Source organism: Rhinatrema bivittatum, chromosome 5 (assembly GCF_901001135.1).
Source record: "Rhinatrema bivittatum chromosome 5, aRhiBiv1.1, whole genome shotgun sequence".
Classification (NCBI taxonomy): Eukaryota; Metazoa; Chordata; class Amphibia; order Gymnophiona; family Rhinatrematidae; genus Rhinatrema; species Rhinatrema bivittatum.
In genome coordinates, this window is record NC_042619.1 from 312916732 (window position 1) to 312933549 (window position 16818).

A 16818-nucleotide genomic window follows, 5' to 3' on the forward strand; every position below is an offset into this window, starting at 1 on the left:
CTAACATGTGTCAGCACTGTTTGGATGTTCAGGGAGAGTTGTCTTCCTCGATTTTGCTATTCCTGGCTCCTCCCATTCTGATGATTTATTTATTTTTTATTTATATTCCGCTTTTCACACTTTTTTCAGTGCTTCAAAGTGAATTACATTCAGGTACTGTAGGTATTTCCCTTTCCCCAGAGGGCTTACAATCTAAGTTCGTACCTGAGGCAATGGAGGGTAAAGTGACTTGCCCAAGGTCACAAGGAATGACAGCAGGACTTGAACCCTGGTCTCCACTAGGCTACTCCTCCCCCCTAAATGATGATGGTACGGCTTTGGCTGGAGGGATGCCAGACCTTGGTTCTCCCTTGACTGGTTCCTCCGCAGGAGAGGGCAGTTCTGTGGGCCTCGCTCCAGCTCCTTCTGGGCTTGGTCTGGATCCGGCTGTTTTCTTGGGTGGAATTTTTTCAAGGCTTACAAACTTTTCTTCAGGTGCAGTCCTCCACTTCATCCAATCCGGTCAGGTCAGATCCTCAGGTGATGGGTCCTCCCTCTTCCAGTCCTATACTAAGATACAGGAGCTTGCCTCAGCTCCCTGAAGTATTCCTGACAGGAACCTGGAGGGCACTGATGATGAGGTAGATCCTGATTCCCTGGAAGATGGGGAAATTCCTCTGGGACTGGAGCCGTATAGAACCATGTTGCGGTTCTTTCATAGAGATGAACTGCCGGCCCTGATTTCCCAGACTTTGAAACAGCTGGGTGTTTATGGTATGGATGCCACGTCTGAGCCGAAGAAGAATCCCATGCTGGTTTTCTTGCATATAGCCTCTTGTTTTTTCCCTGTGATGGACGCCATTCAGGAATTGATTGATCTTGAATGAGACACCCCAGAGGCAAGTTTTAAAAGAAGTCGGACGTTGGAAGGCCTATACCTCCTTGATCTGGCTGTGAGAGAGCGTTTGCGTTTTCTCAAAGTAGATGCACTAGTATGTGCTCTCTCTAAGTGGATGACTATCCCCGTGGAGGGAGGAGCGGCTCTGAAGGATGTGCATGATAGGAGGTTTGAGGCTATTCTTAAGCAAGCCTTTGAGGCAGTGGCAATTAGGGATGTGAATCATTTTTGAACTATTAAAATTATCGTCAGATAATTTTAAAATCGTCCAAAATCGTTAGAGTGCATGATACAATACAAATGCCCACGATTTATCGTCAGGGGCATTTGTATTGTATCGTTAAATAGGGGGCGGGAAAACCGGCACACCAAAAAAAACCCTAACACCCACCCCAAACCTTTAAGACAAACCCCCACCCTCCCGAACCCCCCCAAAATGTTTTAAATGACCTGGGGTCCAGTGGGAGGGTCCCGGCGCGATCCCGGCGCGATGTCCCTCTCTCTGGCCACACCAAAAAAACCCTAACACCCACCCCGAACCTTTAAAACAAACCCCCACCCTCCCGAACCCCCCCAAAATGTTTTAAATGACCTGGGGTCCCGTGGGAGGGTCCCGGCACGATCCCGGCGCGATGTTCCGCTCTCTGCCCACGGCTGCTGTGAATAGAAATGGCGCCGGTGGCCCTTTGCCCTTATCATGTGACAGGGCAAAGGTAGCGCCGGCGCCATTTTGATTCCTATCTCCCGACGTCATGCGTCCAGGAGATCGCTCCCAGACCCCCGCTGGACCCCCAGGGACTTTTGGCCAGCTTGGGGGGGGGCCTCCTGACCCCCACAAGACTTGCCAAAAGTCCAGCGGGGGTCCGGGAGCGACCTCCTGCACGCGGGCCGTATTGCCAATCTTCAAAATGGCGCCGGCCCTACCTTTGCCCTCACTTTTTTTGGTGTGCCGGTTTTCCCGCCCTCCCCCGATTTACGATTTTTAACGATTTCAAAGCAAAACAAAACACGACGATCCGATTTCCCTCCCCCCCAGCCAAAATCACACGATTCACACCTCTAGTGGCAATAACTTTACAGATCGCTTCCTGTTGCACCCTAGTGGGTGCAACAGGAAGCGATCTGGAAGCGATCTCTCAGGAAGTTGATGATTCTGGAGGGACTTCCAGAGTGGTTCTGGAGCCCACTGCCGCCTTTTTAGCCGATGCAGGCTGTGATTTGGTCCATACCTTGGCCAGAGGAGTGACTTCGGTGGTAGCAGCCAGACAGCTCTGGTCAGCTGATACATCCTCCAAAGCTAATCTCACAGAAATGCCTTTTAAAGGCTCGCTCTCTTTTGGGAGCGAGTTGGTTAAACTGGCCAGTAAGTGGGGCAAATCTCCGATTCTTTGGTTGCTGGAAGATAAGAAGTAATTGCTATGCCCCTTTGGCATGAGGGGTTGTCTCCAGGGTTTTGAGCAGTTTCATCCCTACAGAAGGCTATCCTTTCAGAGGACTCAACCTTTTGATAGGTCTCAAGCCTTTCGCCCCAGACAGCCCCAGAGTGGAGTGGTCTTGGACCTTCCCGAGCTTGCCAATGAAAGTTTGCTGACCCACCTTTGGGAACAAGAGATAGGGGGCCTTCTTTCTCTCTTTTATCAGAGGTGGGTTGAGATCACGTTGGACCAGTGGGTGCTGGAGGTGATATGAGAAGGATATGTGCTGAAATTTCACAGTATTGTTGGGGATGTGTTCATGGTGTCCCCTTGCCACTCCCTGCAGAAGAAGCAGGCAGTGGAGTTTACGCTTCAAAGGCTCCTCAGGCTAAGGGCTGTGGTTCTGATGGCCATGTCTCAAGAAAGTATGGGGCAATATTCAATTTATATTGTTGTGCCCAAGAAGGAGGGTTCCTTTCGTCCCATCCTGGATCTCAAAAGTATCAACCATCATTTGAAGGTGACTCATTTTTGCATGGAAACCTTACGTTCTGTAATAATAGCAGTGCAGTCGATGGAATTTCTGACTTCTCTGGATCTGTCCAAGGCCTACCTTCATATTCCCATCCATTTGGAACAACAATGTTTTCTACGCTTTGTGGTGTTGGGGCTCCATTGTCAGTTTCGGGAGCTGTCCTTTGGTCTAGCCACTTCCCCCAGAACATTTTCCAAGGTTATGTTGGTTGTAGTGGCAGCCTTGAGAAGAAACAGGATCCTGGTGCACCCATACTTGGACGACTAGCTGATTCAAGCCATGTCTCAGAAAGAGAGCCACCTGGTAACCTACAAGGTGATCTCCTTATTGCAGGAGCTCGGTTGGGTGGTGAACCTGGCCAAGAGCAATTTTCAGCCATCCCAGTTGTTGGAGTATCTGGGGGTTCAGTTCAACATGGGGCAGGACAGAGTTTCTCTGCCAGAATTGGCATTCAGAAATTGATGTCTCAGGTGCTTCAGTTGGTGAACGCTTTACACCCGACAGTGTGGTCCTATTTACGGGTGCTCGGTTTGATGGCGGCAACCCAGTGGACAGGGGCGCATATGCATCATCTTCAGCGCTCTCTACTGTCTCATTGGAACCCGTATTCTCAGGACTATTTGTTTCGGCTCCACATGCTGATGGAAATCTGCTCTCGCCTCCAGTGGTGGTTACAGGAGGCTCATCTGAGAAAGGGAGTTTCCTTGTCCTCCCCGACTTGGTTGGTGCTTACAACCAAGGTGAGTCTCCAGGATTGGGGGCTCACTGTCAGGTGCAGCGGCCCAAGGGCGTTGGAATGTCGAAGAGTCCCACTAGACCATCAATCACCTGGAAGTCCAGGCAGTCCAGTTGGCACGCTTGCAGTTCAGTCACAGGCTGCAGAATCAAGCGGTCTATGTGATGTCGGACAATATGATGATGGCAGCCTACATTAATCACCAGGGAGGAACCAAGAGCTAGCAGGAGTCGTTGGAAATAGATCAGCTTATAGAATGGGCAGAACGATGGTATATAAAATGTTTAAATAAATAAATAATTCCCAGCCTTTTACATTGCAGGAAAAGATAACATGAGAGCGGACTTTCTCAGGAGAGAGAGTCTGGACCCAGGACTCTCAGCAGAGAGAGTCTGGACCCAGGACCCAAGAGTCTGGACCCAGCTGATTGTGGATTGCTGGGGCCTTCCATTCCTAGACCTGCTGGCTACTTCTCGCAATGCGAAAGTTCCTCGATTCTACAGTTGCAGGAGAGATCCGTGCTCCCTGAGCATAGATGTTCTCGTACAGGTCTGGCTGGAAGACAGATTGCTTTACGCCTTTCCTCCATGGCCATTGCTGGGCAGGATGATTTGCAAAATCGAAGGCCACAGGGGGCTAATACTCTTGGTGGTGCTGGACTGACCCAGGCATCCGTGGTATGTGGTTTTGTGAAGACTCCTGATGGAGACCCCTCTTTGGCTTCTATCGCACGCAGATCTGTTACAGCAGTCTCTGATTCTTCACGAGGATCCAACTCAGTTCTGTCTTATGGTTTGGCCCTTGAGAGAGCTCGCCTGTTGAAGTGTGTGTGTATTCTTCTGCGGTGATTTCCACCTTACTCCACACTCGAAAGTTCTCCACTTTTTAGCCTATGTGCATGTTAGGAAAATATTTGAGGCCTGGTGTGAGGAACGTGGTGTTCTTCCTCATTCAATTAAGATCCTGCTCAATCTGGATTTTTTGCAGGGTTGGTTGAATAAAGGATTGGCCCTTAATTCCTTGAAGGTGCAGGTTGCGGCTCTTGCCTGTTTCAGTGGTCTAATGAATGGTGGTTCCTTGTCTCATCCTGATTTGGTCCGATTTTTGAAGGGAGTGAAGCATATTAGCCCGCCCTTGAGGCTGCCAGTTCCCTTGTGGAGTCTTATCTTGGTGCTGGATTTTTTAGGGGACCCTACATTCTGACCACTGCGTAGCCTTTCCTTGCAGCTGTTGACCTTGAAGACTGTTCCTGGTGGCTATATGTTTCTGAGCTGCAGGCCTTGTCTTGCCAGGAGCCATTCCTTCGGGTGACTCTAGGGGTATTACAGCTGCATACTGTTCCATCTTTCTTGCCCAAAGTGGTATTGGACTTTCATTTGAATCAATCCATCTCCTTGCCGCCCTGGAAAAGGTCAGGGATGTGGAGGAGTATCGCCTCCTGCATTCCTTGGATGTCAAGAGACTTATCATGTGGTAACTGGAGGTTTCTGAATGTTCTGGAAGATGGATCGCCTGTTTGTCTTCCATGGTGGGAATAAGCAGGCGCTCCAGCTTCACGGGATACCATAGCTCGCTGGATTAACGAGGTAGTCACAGTCATGTATGTGGATGCTGAGAAGCCATTGCCTACTCAGATTTGAGCACATTCCACTAGGGCTCAGGCAGTGTCATGGGCGGAGGTTAGATCGTTGTCTTCTGTTGATATCTGCGAGCTGCAATGTGGTCTTGCTTTCATTCTTTTTACAGGTTTTATCGTTTGGATGTGCAGGCCCAGGAGGCTGCAGCCTTTGCACATGCGGTGTTGACTGGACCCCAGGCAGCCTCCCACCCTGTTTGGGAACAGCTTGGGTGCATCCCATTGGTCCTGAGTCCATCTGTCTACATACTAGAAATGGAGAAATTACTTATCTGATAATTTTGTTTTCCTTAGTGTAGACAGATGGACTCAGCTTCCCACCCTCGGCTGCCACTTTAGTGTGTCAGTAGTGCTCCTGTGGGGCTCTGGGTCCCAAGGGATTACTCGTAAGTGTTCATCCAGTCTTTAGCTTGAGGTACCTAGATTTTATGTGAATTCAGTGTTTCTTGTTGAGTCCAGTTTTGGCTGCTTGTTTTTACTAATGTTTTTAATCACATTTTTTGCTAGTCTGTCCACAGTTGCTTTTGAAGAGAATACCAGCAGGCTGGAGTCAGTGCAGGAGTATATATACTGCCACATCAGCTTGCTCTGTCTCTATCTGGTGGCAGAGGAGTATAACCCACTGGTCCTGAGTCCATCTGTCTACATTAAGGAAAACAAAATTATCAGGTAAGTAATTTCTCCATTGTGAGCTCTCTGGGGACAGGGAAATACCTACAGTACTTGAATAGGATCCACTTTGATGTGCTGAAAAGGATAATTTAAATTAAAATTCATTACCACTCTTGATGGATCTGTGCTCTGGGCTGTTTATCATTCTCCCTTTCCAAAAGTGCAAGTCCCACTGTCGCTCCTTGTGACCCTGGGTAAGTCACTTTATCCTCTATTGCCTTAGGTACAAACTTAGATTGTAAGCCCTCTGGGGATAGGGAAATACCTACAGTACCTGAATGTAATCTTCTTTGAAATGCTGAAAAAAGTGTGAAAAAGCAGAATATAAATAAATAAATAAATAAGCCTGTTGGCATTAGCCAATTCTTGTTCTCAAGTGTTGCAAAATCTCTCACCTTCAAGATCACAACTATCCTTGAGTGTTTTAATATCAGTGTATGCTAAACAGCAGCCAATTAACTATCAGTTTAGTACGGGTGAAAACTTGCACTAAACTGGACATATACAGTGAATCTTAGCATGTATACTTATGCAAATATTCAGATTGTTTTAGAATGGACTCATTATTACCTTATACGCCATTGAGCACTAATTTACAGAGGCCAACAGTCTCAGATTAATTTAGCACCTGTTCAGGAGTTGATGTTAACTGATAGTGTAACAGTGATATACTGTGAATCGCCACCAGTCAGTGCCACTTTAATCTCGGCAGTGGTGAGGGCAGGAGGTGCATGGATTCCTCTCCTTCCATTGAAGACTTTGGGTTCTGGGTGGGGGTAAGTTTGGGGTCAAAAGAGATGAGAAGGGTGCCCAGAGTCCTTTGATTTTGGGAGGGGTTCCAGAGAGCATTTTTGGTGTGTGTGGAGGGGGGAAGGAAATTCGGGTCTGGAAGATATTTGTGGTTGTCGGGGGGTGGGGGGGGGGTGCCTAGAGGACATTTGTGGTTGTCAAGGTGGAAGAAGATTGCCCTAGAGACTAAACTTGGATGTTTGGGGAAAACAACAGGAGGGCAGTTGGGGTTTTCTTATGCTAACTGGCCCTTGTACTTTGGACTAGTTAGTGCAGGGGATTTAAAGATACAGAGAGCATACCAGTTAAAATACTCTTGTTCCTTTTCCACAGCCCTCTTAATGTGTACACACTCTACATTTCATTAATTAATGTTGATTATAGTGTGTACTTTAAGATTTTTTTTAGCATTTTCTTTAGTGGCTTGGCCCCTTACTAATAGCTTGAAGCTATTAGAAACAAAACTGGTCCTTTGTTTAGATTCTAAAAAAGTGTTCATAGAGAGGTTTGGACTTGTTGGTTGGAATGTTTTTTTTTTTCATTTCAAAGATAACTAATATTCCTAATGTTGAATCCGAAATGCCAAATAGATTCAAGGAAAAGAGGCTGCCAAGATAAAGAGTGAAGAATTCTGATCCTTGATACAATTAGTCTCCTCTTTTTTAAGGAGCATGGCTGAAACTGAAACCACTAATTCCATATATCGAAAATTTAAACAGTTGTTGTTCAGGATCAGCTGGTTTTCATTCTGAGTTCTGATCTTCAGGGAGTGGATAATTTTGCAAAATAATAGGTCTGAGTTATTTAAAAAAAATAGCAATGTTTTCAGTCTTAAAATGAATATAATTTTTTTGGTGTGTTGAAAACATTGCGGTTTCATATTGCATATGTAAAAATAAAGGTCGACAAAGAAGTTGTAATTGATACCTTTTTATTGGACTAACTTTTTATTGTGATTAGCTTTCAAGAGCTATGCTGCATATGAAAACCATAAACCTGCAATTTTCAGTTCTAAATGAGTAAGAAGCCTACCTGGCAAGAACTATTTTACCTCAGATTGCTAGTTTCATGATAGTTTTGAATATTTTAAGACTTATTAACAGTAGCCAATGTAACCAATTCCTCTTTTTCTTTTTGTCCATCAGACCAGTCCAGATTGATGTGTTTTTCTCCCCTACCACCAGATGGAGACAGAGAACAAAAGCTTTACTATACACTAGTACAATGTCACCTGCAGTCTGCCAGTATTCTCTGTCCAGTAAATGGTAGATGTATCCATCCTGCAGTCAGACTGTCAGTGGAGGATTAAGGGCGTGCGAAAGCTCTAGAAAATGACCCCCTTGGTGATTTCCTTCTGGCAGAAAGTACCAAACTGTACAGAGAATGTTTATCATCTTCATTTGAGAAAGATCTCAGCCCAGCACCAATCACCCGCAGTGACACTAGGATAGTCTGTCAGCAATGGCAGCAGCTGCTGTCACTCCTCCACCTGAGTGTCCCTGGCAACTTGGCTCATCTGCCAGCAGCGGCAGCAAATGCTGCTGCTGGCTGATGAGCCAAGCTGACAGGGACTGCTGTAGTTGTTGCTACCCTCCACCTGAGTGTCCATACCAGGACCCCTTCACTGCATGGGCTCTGATGCAATTGCACCTCCACCTCTGATTGCAGTGGAAGTGGCTTCTCCAATGGCTGCATCATGCACTGCCGTATGGGAGACTTGGGATGAATCCCCAGCATGCTCACTGTCTCTCTTACATGAAATCAGACATATGCTTTCTCTCACATGCCATCTGTCACACACATGTTCTGTCTCCCTGCATACAACTCTCACTCAAACATACACACACTCCCCCCCCCCCCCCCCACCATATACAGACTCCCAGGTAGACACCTACACTGGCTCTCAACAAACACAAGGGCTCACGCATACTCTCAGTGCCTGGGCCTGGGTCTCTTTAGCCACCAGCAGGATGAGATCTGCTGGCAACCCACGGCACTGGATCGCTGAGCAGCCAATGACCGCTGCCGCTACCTGAATCAGAAAGCTAGCTCCAAGCCTCACATGCAGCGCGGGAGTCACATTTAACCAAAAATCTCCCACTGCTGGGCCAGTCTCACGTAGCAGGAGATGTTTGGTTAAATGCATCCTCTGCGGGGGAAGTCAGAGTCTGCTCAGCTGTTCAGTGCCAGGGCACATGTGTCAAAGACTGCAGTCCTTTGGCCCAGAACAAATAGAAATATGAATCCCCCTTGGCTTCTGCCCCTATCCCCATTCACCTGCTTTCCCCTCATACTTTGAGCCCCCACTAGAAACTCTCCCCTCCACACTCTCTTTCCCCTTCCTCCCTTCCCCTCCCATCTTTCCCTTTCCTCTCTCCCCCTCTTTCTGATTGTAGGGTCCTGGCTTTAGCATGGTGCGGTGCTGCCTCTGCTATCCATGCAGGACCTTCGCCAGTCCTGCGATGCCTCCACTCTCCATGTGCGCCGCCTGTGCCGTGATGACTTCGCTCTCCCACGATGGCTCCACTGTCCATGCGCAGCAAACCTTGCCTGTGCTGAGATGCTTCCGCTTTTGCTTCCTCTTCTGGCAGAGCATTCAGAAGGGAGAAGCATGCAGCTGTGGTGGATTCTGCAAGGCAGTAGCGCAGAATTCCCCCAGGACTACTAATTACGTTTATTAATATACCATAAGCAAGTCAAGGTCTCTGATATGTTAAATTCACTAACGATGCAGAGCTTTACTCAGTATAGGCATGTGCTGTGTTAAGGATGTTAGAGGCATGTGTTGTCTATCATTCTAACTGCTACGTTTGAAATGTCTGAAAGTAAAGCAGTCTGATTCTGAGACAAACAGGTGTCCTTTCCTAGACGTTTTGGATCATATATAAGGTAATAAGTCATAAGTTTCTGTAGCACGGCCAGTATCCCCCAGAGAGGGAAGTAGAGGGGAAGCAAGCAGCTTCCTCCTGGCTATGTATATCTTTATCTTGCTTACACTTGTGCATGAGGAGCTCTGTTGACTTGAAAAGAAGATCCCATTAATGTGTAGTGAAATAGTTAAAATTGAAATTGATTAAAAGAATCCCCTCAATAGTGAATGCAAGTGGACAATATTGATGATTTAAAGTTGCAAATGAGGCACAAGAAACAGCTTGAATTGTTTCTTACAAGATAAGGATAGACAAAAGTTTCATTGCTTCCCTTGTGATTAAAAAGGTAATCTCCTTCAGGATTTTCTCCAGGAAATTAGCTTTCACAGGGTAGGTAGAAATGCAGATGCCTTCACCCTTTGATCTTCAAACACAAGGTGCTTATCTTAACATTTTATCTTGGTAAATAAATGTATTTAAGTATAGCATATCCTATGTGTAGACAAGTCAGTCCTACAATTTCAGCAGCTGGCTTCCTTATGCACATTAGAAAGAGAAATAAAAGCTTTTAATTGCAAGAATATCAAGTTTCTGTTGGTTGCTGTGTCCTTAGTATAACTTTTACATTTCAGTAGCCAGTGGAATTCTTCTCATCGCCTACCAGAGAAGATCCTCACTGCTGAGTGGTTGGTATGGTCCATCCAGCAAGTTGATGAGAAAAAAGAGCCCTGGTGATGCAGCTGGGGAAGCCACTGCTCTGGTTCTCCATTGCATCTCGGGCTGAAACTGGAGCAGACACAATGACAGCATGCTGGCAATATGGGTACTGTGAGAGCATCTGCTTATTTACTGTTCCATGTTTTTACTCCTACCCTATGGCCTGTCAGTTCAGAAGAAAAGCATATACCATTAGGGAAGAGGAGCAGAACAGTAATGCACTCTTTACTTTAACAGACCTACTACTACTGGCCTTCTGCATCTTGAGCTGGGAAAGGGTAGATGAGCAGGGGGTGTGCAATGTGGGTTAAATAGAGGAGAGAAAAATAGATGGGGAAAGAAGAAAGTGTGAGGAAACAGAGGGCCCAGAGAAGTGAAGGTGGAGAGTAGATAGAGTAAAAAGGAAGATAGAGAGGTGACAGGAAACCACGCAAATCAAGGGAGGTGAGAGGAAGAGGAAGGCAATTGGAAGATGGAATGGGGAAACTGTTGGAAGAGCTATGTGACAATGGAGAGCATTGAGCTAATGATGCAGGAAATACAGGTGTAGAAGAAAGAGAAGTGGGAGAGCTAGATATATACTGTATGTTAAAGAGGTGGAAGAAGGGATGAAGAAAGGAGAAGCATATATAAGGAATGAGAAAATGAAGAGCCAGCAACAAAAGACAGAGAACATGAAATATGGGAGAACTGAAGAATAGTACAAGGAAGACAAAAACTCATACAACTAGGAAAGAACATACTTTTATTAAGTTAGATACCTGGTAGTGTGACTGTTGAAAGTTTTAAGTGTATATTAGGGATGTGAATCGTTTTTCAACGATTAAAATTATCGTCCAATAATGTTAATATTGTCTTAAATCGTTATAGAACACGATACAATAGAAATTCTAACGATTTATCGTTAAAAATCGTTAAATCATGTTAGTGCGCACTAACGGGAGTTAGTGCACTAACTCGAGTTAGTGCGCACTAACTGAAAATGATACAAATTGACACTTTCCAGGTCACTGAAGGTCAGTTAGGAATGAATATGTATTCCTATTGGCTGGCTGCCCTCTTATCTATTGATTTTACCAAGGTTCACACTGAGGTGATGGTTGGGGGGATGGGAAATGGAACTGGAAACTCACGAACACCAACAGAAAATGATACAAATTGTTGACACTTCCCAGGTCAGTAAAGGTCACTTAGGAATGAATATGTATTCCTATTGGCTGGCTGTGCTCTTTTCTATTGATGTTCCCACTGAGGTAATGGTTGGGGGGATGTGAAATGGAAACAGTTGGAAGCTTGACAAAAAAAGTAACGTGATGATCATCACTCATGTACTAGAACTTGTTTGTTTATTATTTTTGTTAGCAGGCATGTGAAATGCTAGTGCATGTTGAATTTGCCAATCACTGTGCATTTTAGAAAGGTGGTCCTGGCTGGAACTACACAGTTCAAATATATGTGGTAATTGATTGTTGGTAAGTGTATTTTTTAAGTAGCCACACTGGCCACCAGATCACGGATCATAGAGAGCTGCATCCCTGCTCCCAGCCAGTCTGGGGCTGCCTGTCCCAGTCATCCATGGAGGGCTGCAGCCCTGCTCCCAGCCAGTCTGGGGCTGCCTGTCCCTGTAATCCATGCAGCGCTGCATCCCTGCTCCCAGCCAGTCTGGGGCTGCCTGTCCCAGTAATCCATGCAGAGCTGCTTCCTTGCTCCCATCCAGTTTGGGGCTGCCTGTCCCAGTCATCCATGCAGAGCTGTATCCCTGCTCCCAGCCAGTCTGGGGCTGTCTGTCCCTGTAATCCATGCAGAGCTGCATCCCTGCTCCCAGCCAGTCTGGGGCTGCCTGTCCCAGTAATCCATGCAGAGCTGCATCCCTGCTCCCAGCCAGTCTGGGGCTGCCTGTCCCTGTAATCCATGCAGAGCTGCATCCCTACTCCCAGCCAGTCTGGGGCTGCCTGTCCCAGTAATCCATGCAGAGCTGCTTCCCTGCTCCCATCCAGTCTGGGGCTGCCTGTCCCAGTCATCCATGCAGAGCTGTATCCCTGCTCCCAGCCAGTCTGGGGCTGTCTGTCCCTGTCATCCATGCAGAGCTGTATCCCTGCTCCCAGCCAGTCTGGGGCTGTCTGTCCCTGTAATCCATGCAGAGCTGCATCCCTGCTCCCAGCCAGTCTGAGGCTGCCTGTCCCAGTAATCCATGCAGAGCTGCATCCCTGCTCCCAGCCAGTCTGGGGCTGCCTGTCCCTGTAATCCATGCAGAGCTGCGTCCCTACTCCCAGCCAGTCTGGGGCTGCCTGTCCCTGTAATCCATGCAGAGCTGCATCCCTGCTCCCAGCCAGTCTGGGGCTGCCTGTCCCTGTAATCCATGCAGAGCTGCATCCCTACTCCCAGCCAGTCTGGGGCTGCCTGTTCCAGTAATCCATGCAGAGCTGCTTCCCTGCTCCCATCCAGTCTGGGGCTGCCTGTCCCAGTCATCCATGCAGAGCTGCATCCCTGCTCCCAGCCAGTCTGGGGCTGCCTGTCCCAGTCATCCATGGAGGGCTGCAGCCCTGCTCCCAGCCAGTCTGGGGCTGCCTGTCCCTGTAATCCATGCAGAGCTGCATCCCTGCTCCCAGCCAGTCTGGGGCTGCCTGTCCCAGTAATCCATGCAGAGCTGCATCCCTGCTCCCAGCCAGTCTGGAGATCACAACACTCCTGGTATTAATAGGGATAGGGCACTGTGTGCAGGAAGATCACAACACTCCTGGTATTGATAGGGATAGGGCACTGTGTGCAGGAAGATCACAACACCCCTGGTATCAGGGTTAGTGCACTGTGTGCAGGAAGATCACAACACTCCTGGTATTAATAGGGATAGGGCACTGTGTGTACATGAAGATCACAACACCCCTGGTGACAGGGTTGGGGCACTGTGTGCAGGAAGATCACAACACCCCTGGTATCAGGGTTAGGGCACTGTGTGCAGGAAGATCACAACACCCCTGGTATCAGGGTTAGGGCACTGTGTGCAGGAAGATCACAACACTCCTGGTATTAATAGGGATTGGGTACTGTGTGCAGGAAGATCACAACACCCCTGGTGCCAGGGTTAGGGCACTGTGTGCAGGAAGATCACAACACCACTGGTATCAGGGTTAGGGCACTGTGTGCAGGAAGATCACAACACTCCTGGTATTAATAGGGATAGGGCACTGTGTGCAGGAAGATCACAACACCCCTGGTGCCAGGGTTAGGGCACTGTGTGCAGGAAGATCACAACACTCCTGGTATTAATAGGGATAGGGCACTGGGTGCATGAAGATCACAACACCCCTGGTGCCAGGGTTAGGGCACTGTGTGCAGGAAGATCACAACACTCCTGGTATTAATAGGGATAGGGCACTGTGTGTACATGGAGATCACAACACCCCTGGTGCCAGGGTTAGGGCACTGTGTGCAGGAAGATCACAACACTCCTGGTATTAATAGGGATAGGGCACTGGGTACATGAAGATCACAACACCCCTGGTGCCAGGGTTAGGGCACTGTGTGCAGGAAGATCACAACACCTGGTATTAATAGGAATAGGGCACTGTGTGTACATGGAGATCACAACACCCCTGGTGCCAGGGTTAGGGCACTGTGTGCAGGAAGATCACAACACTCCTGGTATTAATAGGGATAGGGCACTGGGTGCATGAAGATCACAACACCCCTGGTGCCAGGGTTAGGGCACTGTGTGCAGGAAGATCACAACACTCCTGGTATTAATAGGGATAGGGCACTGTGTGTACATGGAGATCACAACACCCCTGGTGCCAGGGTTAGGGCACTGTGTGCAGGAGGATCACAACACCCCTGGTATCAGGGTTAGGGCACAAGTTCTAGTCACATTGACTGATCACATTACTTTTTTTGTCAAGCTACCAACTGTTTCCATTTCCCATCCCCCATATACTGTCAGTGGGAACCTTGGTAACATGAATAAATAAGAGGGCAGCCAATAGGAATACATATTCATTCCTAAACTGACCTTAACTGACCTGAAAAGTGTCAAATTGTATCAATTTCTGTTAGTGCGCACTAACTCCCGTTAGTGCGCACTAATCGGAAAAAACAATTTTTAACGATTTTTCAACGAAATAATCATGCCAAACACGATTTTCTTCTCCTGCCACACGATTTCAATCGTTAAGACGATATGGCACACGATTCACATCCCTAGTGTATATATCATATATACAGTTTAAATTAAAAAAAAGTGCAACTTTCAAGTTGTACATTTTCTTGTTAACGCTTTAAAATCCACTAACTGCTATTTGCATTATATTCTTCATGGGGGGACTGCTCAGTCTAATTCTTGTTTCCTTCCTTCCTCTTCCCATTCTCCCTGAAGTCAGCAAAGCAAACTTGGGCTATCTGCGACCGCTGCTGCTACAACCAGTGGAATGGGCTCTGTTGATCACTGAAGAATGGGAGCAAGTAAGAGACCTGGGGGAGAAGGGAGAAAGATGCTTAATGGGAAATGAAGCAGTGGATGGGAAGGTTAGGAGATGGGGAAAGAGTATAAGGTAGAAAGGTTAAAAAAACAAAGAGGCTATGGTCATGAATCAGAGGTAAAAGTGGAAAGAAAGGTTACATGAATCTGAGAATTAGCACCTAGGATATTCCAAATTTTCTAATTTATAGATGCATTTGTTCTTTCTCTTTCTACAGATCTATATTTTTAAGTTAAACTCAAATTGCTGAAAAAGGAATAGAAGTGGAATTAGTGATTGTAAAACAACTAATCTGCAATCAAGTGGGGATTTTTTTTTACAAGTGCAGTGAACAGACAAAAATGAATTTTTCAAAGAAACTTTCTCCTTTAGTAGCAACCTTTTGTTCTAACAATTTGTGTTCACTATACAGTACAGTTTAATTTACTTTAAAAAATGATTATTTGATCTAGCTATAAGGGACTGTTACATAAAAGTTCATATACACATAGTATAATCAAACTGATGTGGTCCAGATGCAGTACGGAGGTTTCTTCAATGTGTTGTATGTAATGAAGCCACCTATTCACTTTCACCTATTCACTTTCACCTATTCACTTTCACATCCTCAACATTAAATCAATGTCACAATATTTTGAGTCTGCTGTTTTAAAAAATAAAAAAAACCCCCACTAAATACCCTTATGCTGGCTTTCTTAATAATTAAGACAAGGCACTTGGGTAATAAAATGATTTTAAAAACGTGATATAAGAATCATTGGGGGTAATTCAGTTTTTTTGACTTTTGCAAAGTGAGAAGATGATCAGTAAACTTAACAAACGGGAATTTTACCTAACTAAAACTGCATAGAAATAGCTACACAAAATATCTACATACTTTATAAACCCCACCTTTGAATTAAAAATACAGCAGTATTAGTATTAGCATGTTTTATAGAAAACAAATTGTACCCAACAAGGCACTGTGCATGTCATTAAGGTGTTTTTTTTCCTGTGCGCATCGTTTCATTAGATTCAAGGTATGCCTTTTATCTTCCCAACAGTGTAAGAAAATATTACAGTACTTGTAAACAAAGGAAATCACAGAAAAGAAAATGGTCTTAGATGTCCACTTTCAAGGGATCTTCTTGGCATGGCCCAGAAAGCAGTGAAACATTGTCCAGGCCAATCTCTCCAGCTCTGCCCTTTCCACGTTCCACTTCAAAGACAATCTGCCACAGAATAAAGGAAAACAGTTTTCACACCTAAAAGCTTGCAAGTTGGAGCATTCCACTGCTGATGAGACATGACAGAATTCATATAATACATATGATGATACAAGAGAAAACATGTAGTATGTTGACAATCTGAGTAATTGGAAGAGGCATGAGTGAAGACATTGTTAGCTGTTATGGAGCTACATCAGCCGTCTAGTGGGATGCATTTGAGATAGCCCCTCTAGAGATGGAGCAAGCTGAATACGATTTTTGTTCTGATTCTGGCCCAGATGGGCTCATCTCAGTTCAGATTTTTGTCCAGATTTCTAAATTGTCTGTAATCCAGTTTGGATTGAAGTTTTTTGCTCAACTTGGATTTGCCCCTCTAATTCTAGACCCCCAAGTTAACTGCAACTGCCCAAAATCCACAGCTGACTGGTAAGGTTTCAGACAATTGTCCTTTTTCAGAGTAACGTACAAAATATAAAAAAAAAAAAAGTGGTTTCATTTATTTTATGTATATATTTCAAATCTGTTCCTGAACTAAATAAAGAAAAATTCAAAACTGTCAAGGTACTAATGCAATTTATGAGGCAGTGAAAGAGCTGAGGTGCAAGGACAGTCCAGTGCTCTTCTGGCAACCCCGTGTCTGTCCTAAATAAACCTGAATGCAAACTCCCAAGTTCACTGGATGCTGTTAAGAAGACCCAAAATGATTTGTGGCATCAGTGAAGCCTTAATGTTTTTTCCCTATGTTTCCAAATATTACCCACTCAGGTTCTCTCCCTTTCTCTTAGTCTTTTTAGTCTGTATGAAACTGGTTGTGGCCCTGAAGCAAAGGTTAGGAAATGAAGAGAGCAGAGCTGGGAGTGGAGAGGAAATGCTAGGCACCACACCACAGGC

At 45.9% G+C, this 16818-nt stretch overlaps 1 protein-coding gene and 1 long non-coding RNA gene across 3 annotated transcripts in view; one reads left to right on the top strand and one right to left on the bottom strand.

The window, feature by feature from the left end:
- Positions 1–9825: 9825 nt before the first annotated feature.
- LOC115092913 lies at positions 9826–15894 on the top strand. The gene is made up of 3 exons (XR_003857110.1): positions 9826–10353; positions 14617–14702; positions 15763–15894. It is a non-coding gene; the product is annotated as an uncharacterized LOC115092913 (long non-coding RNA).
- Positions 15793–16818, bottom strand: part of EGFL6 (EGF like domain multiple 6) — a 149488-nt gene continuing 148462 nt past the window's right edge. For both annotated transcript variants that reach the window (XM_029604336.1, XM_029604335.1), the window contains one exon: positions 15793–15930. In XM_029604336.1, the coding sequence (XP_029460196.1) occupies positions 15820–15930 (111 nt within the window). In that variant the 3' untranslated portion in view covers positions 15793–15819. The remainder of the gene's footprint in view (positions 15931–16818) is intronic.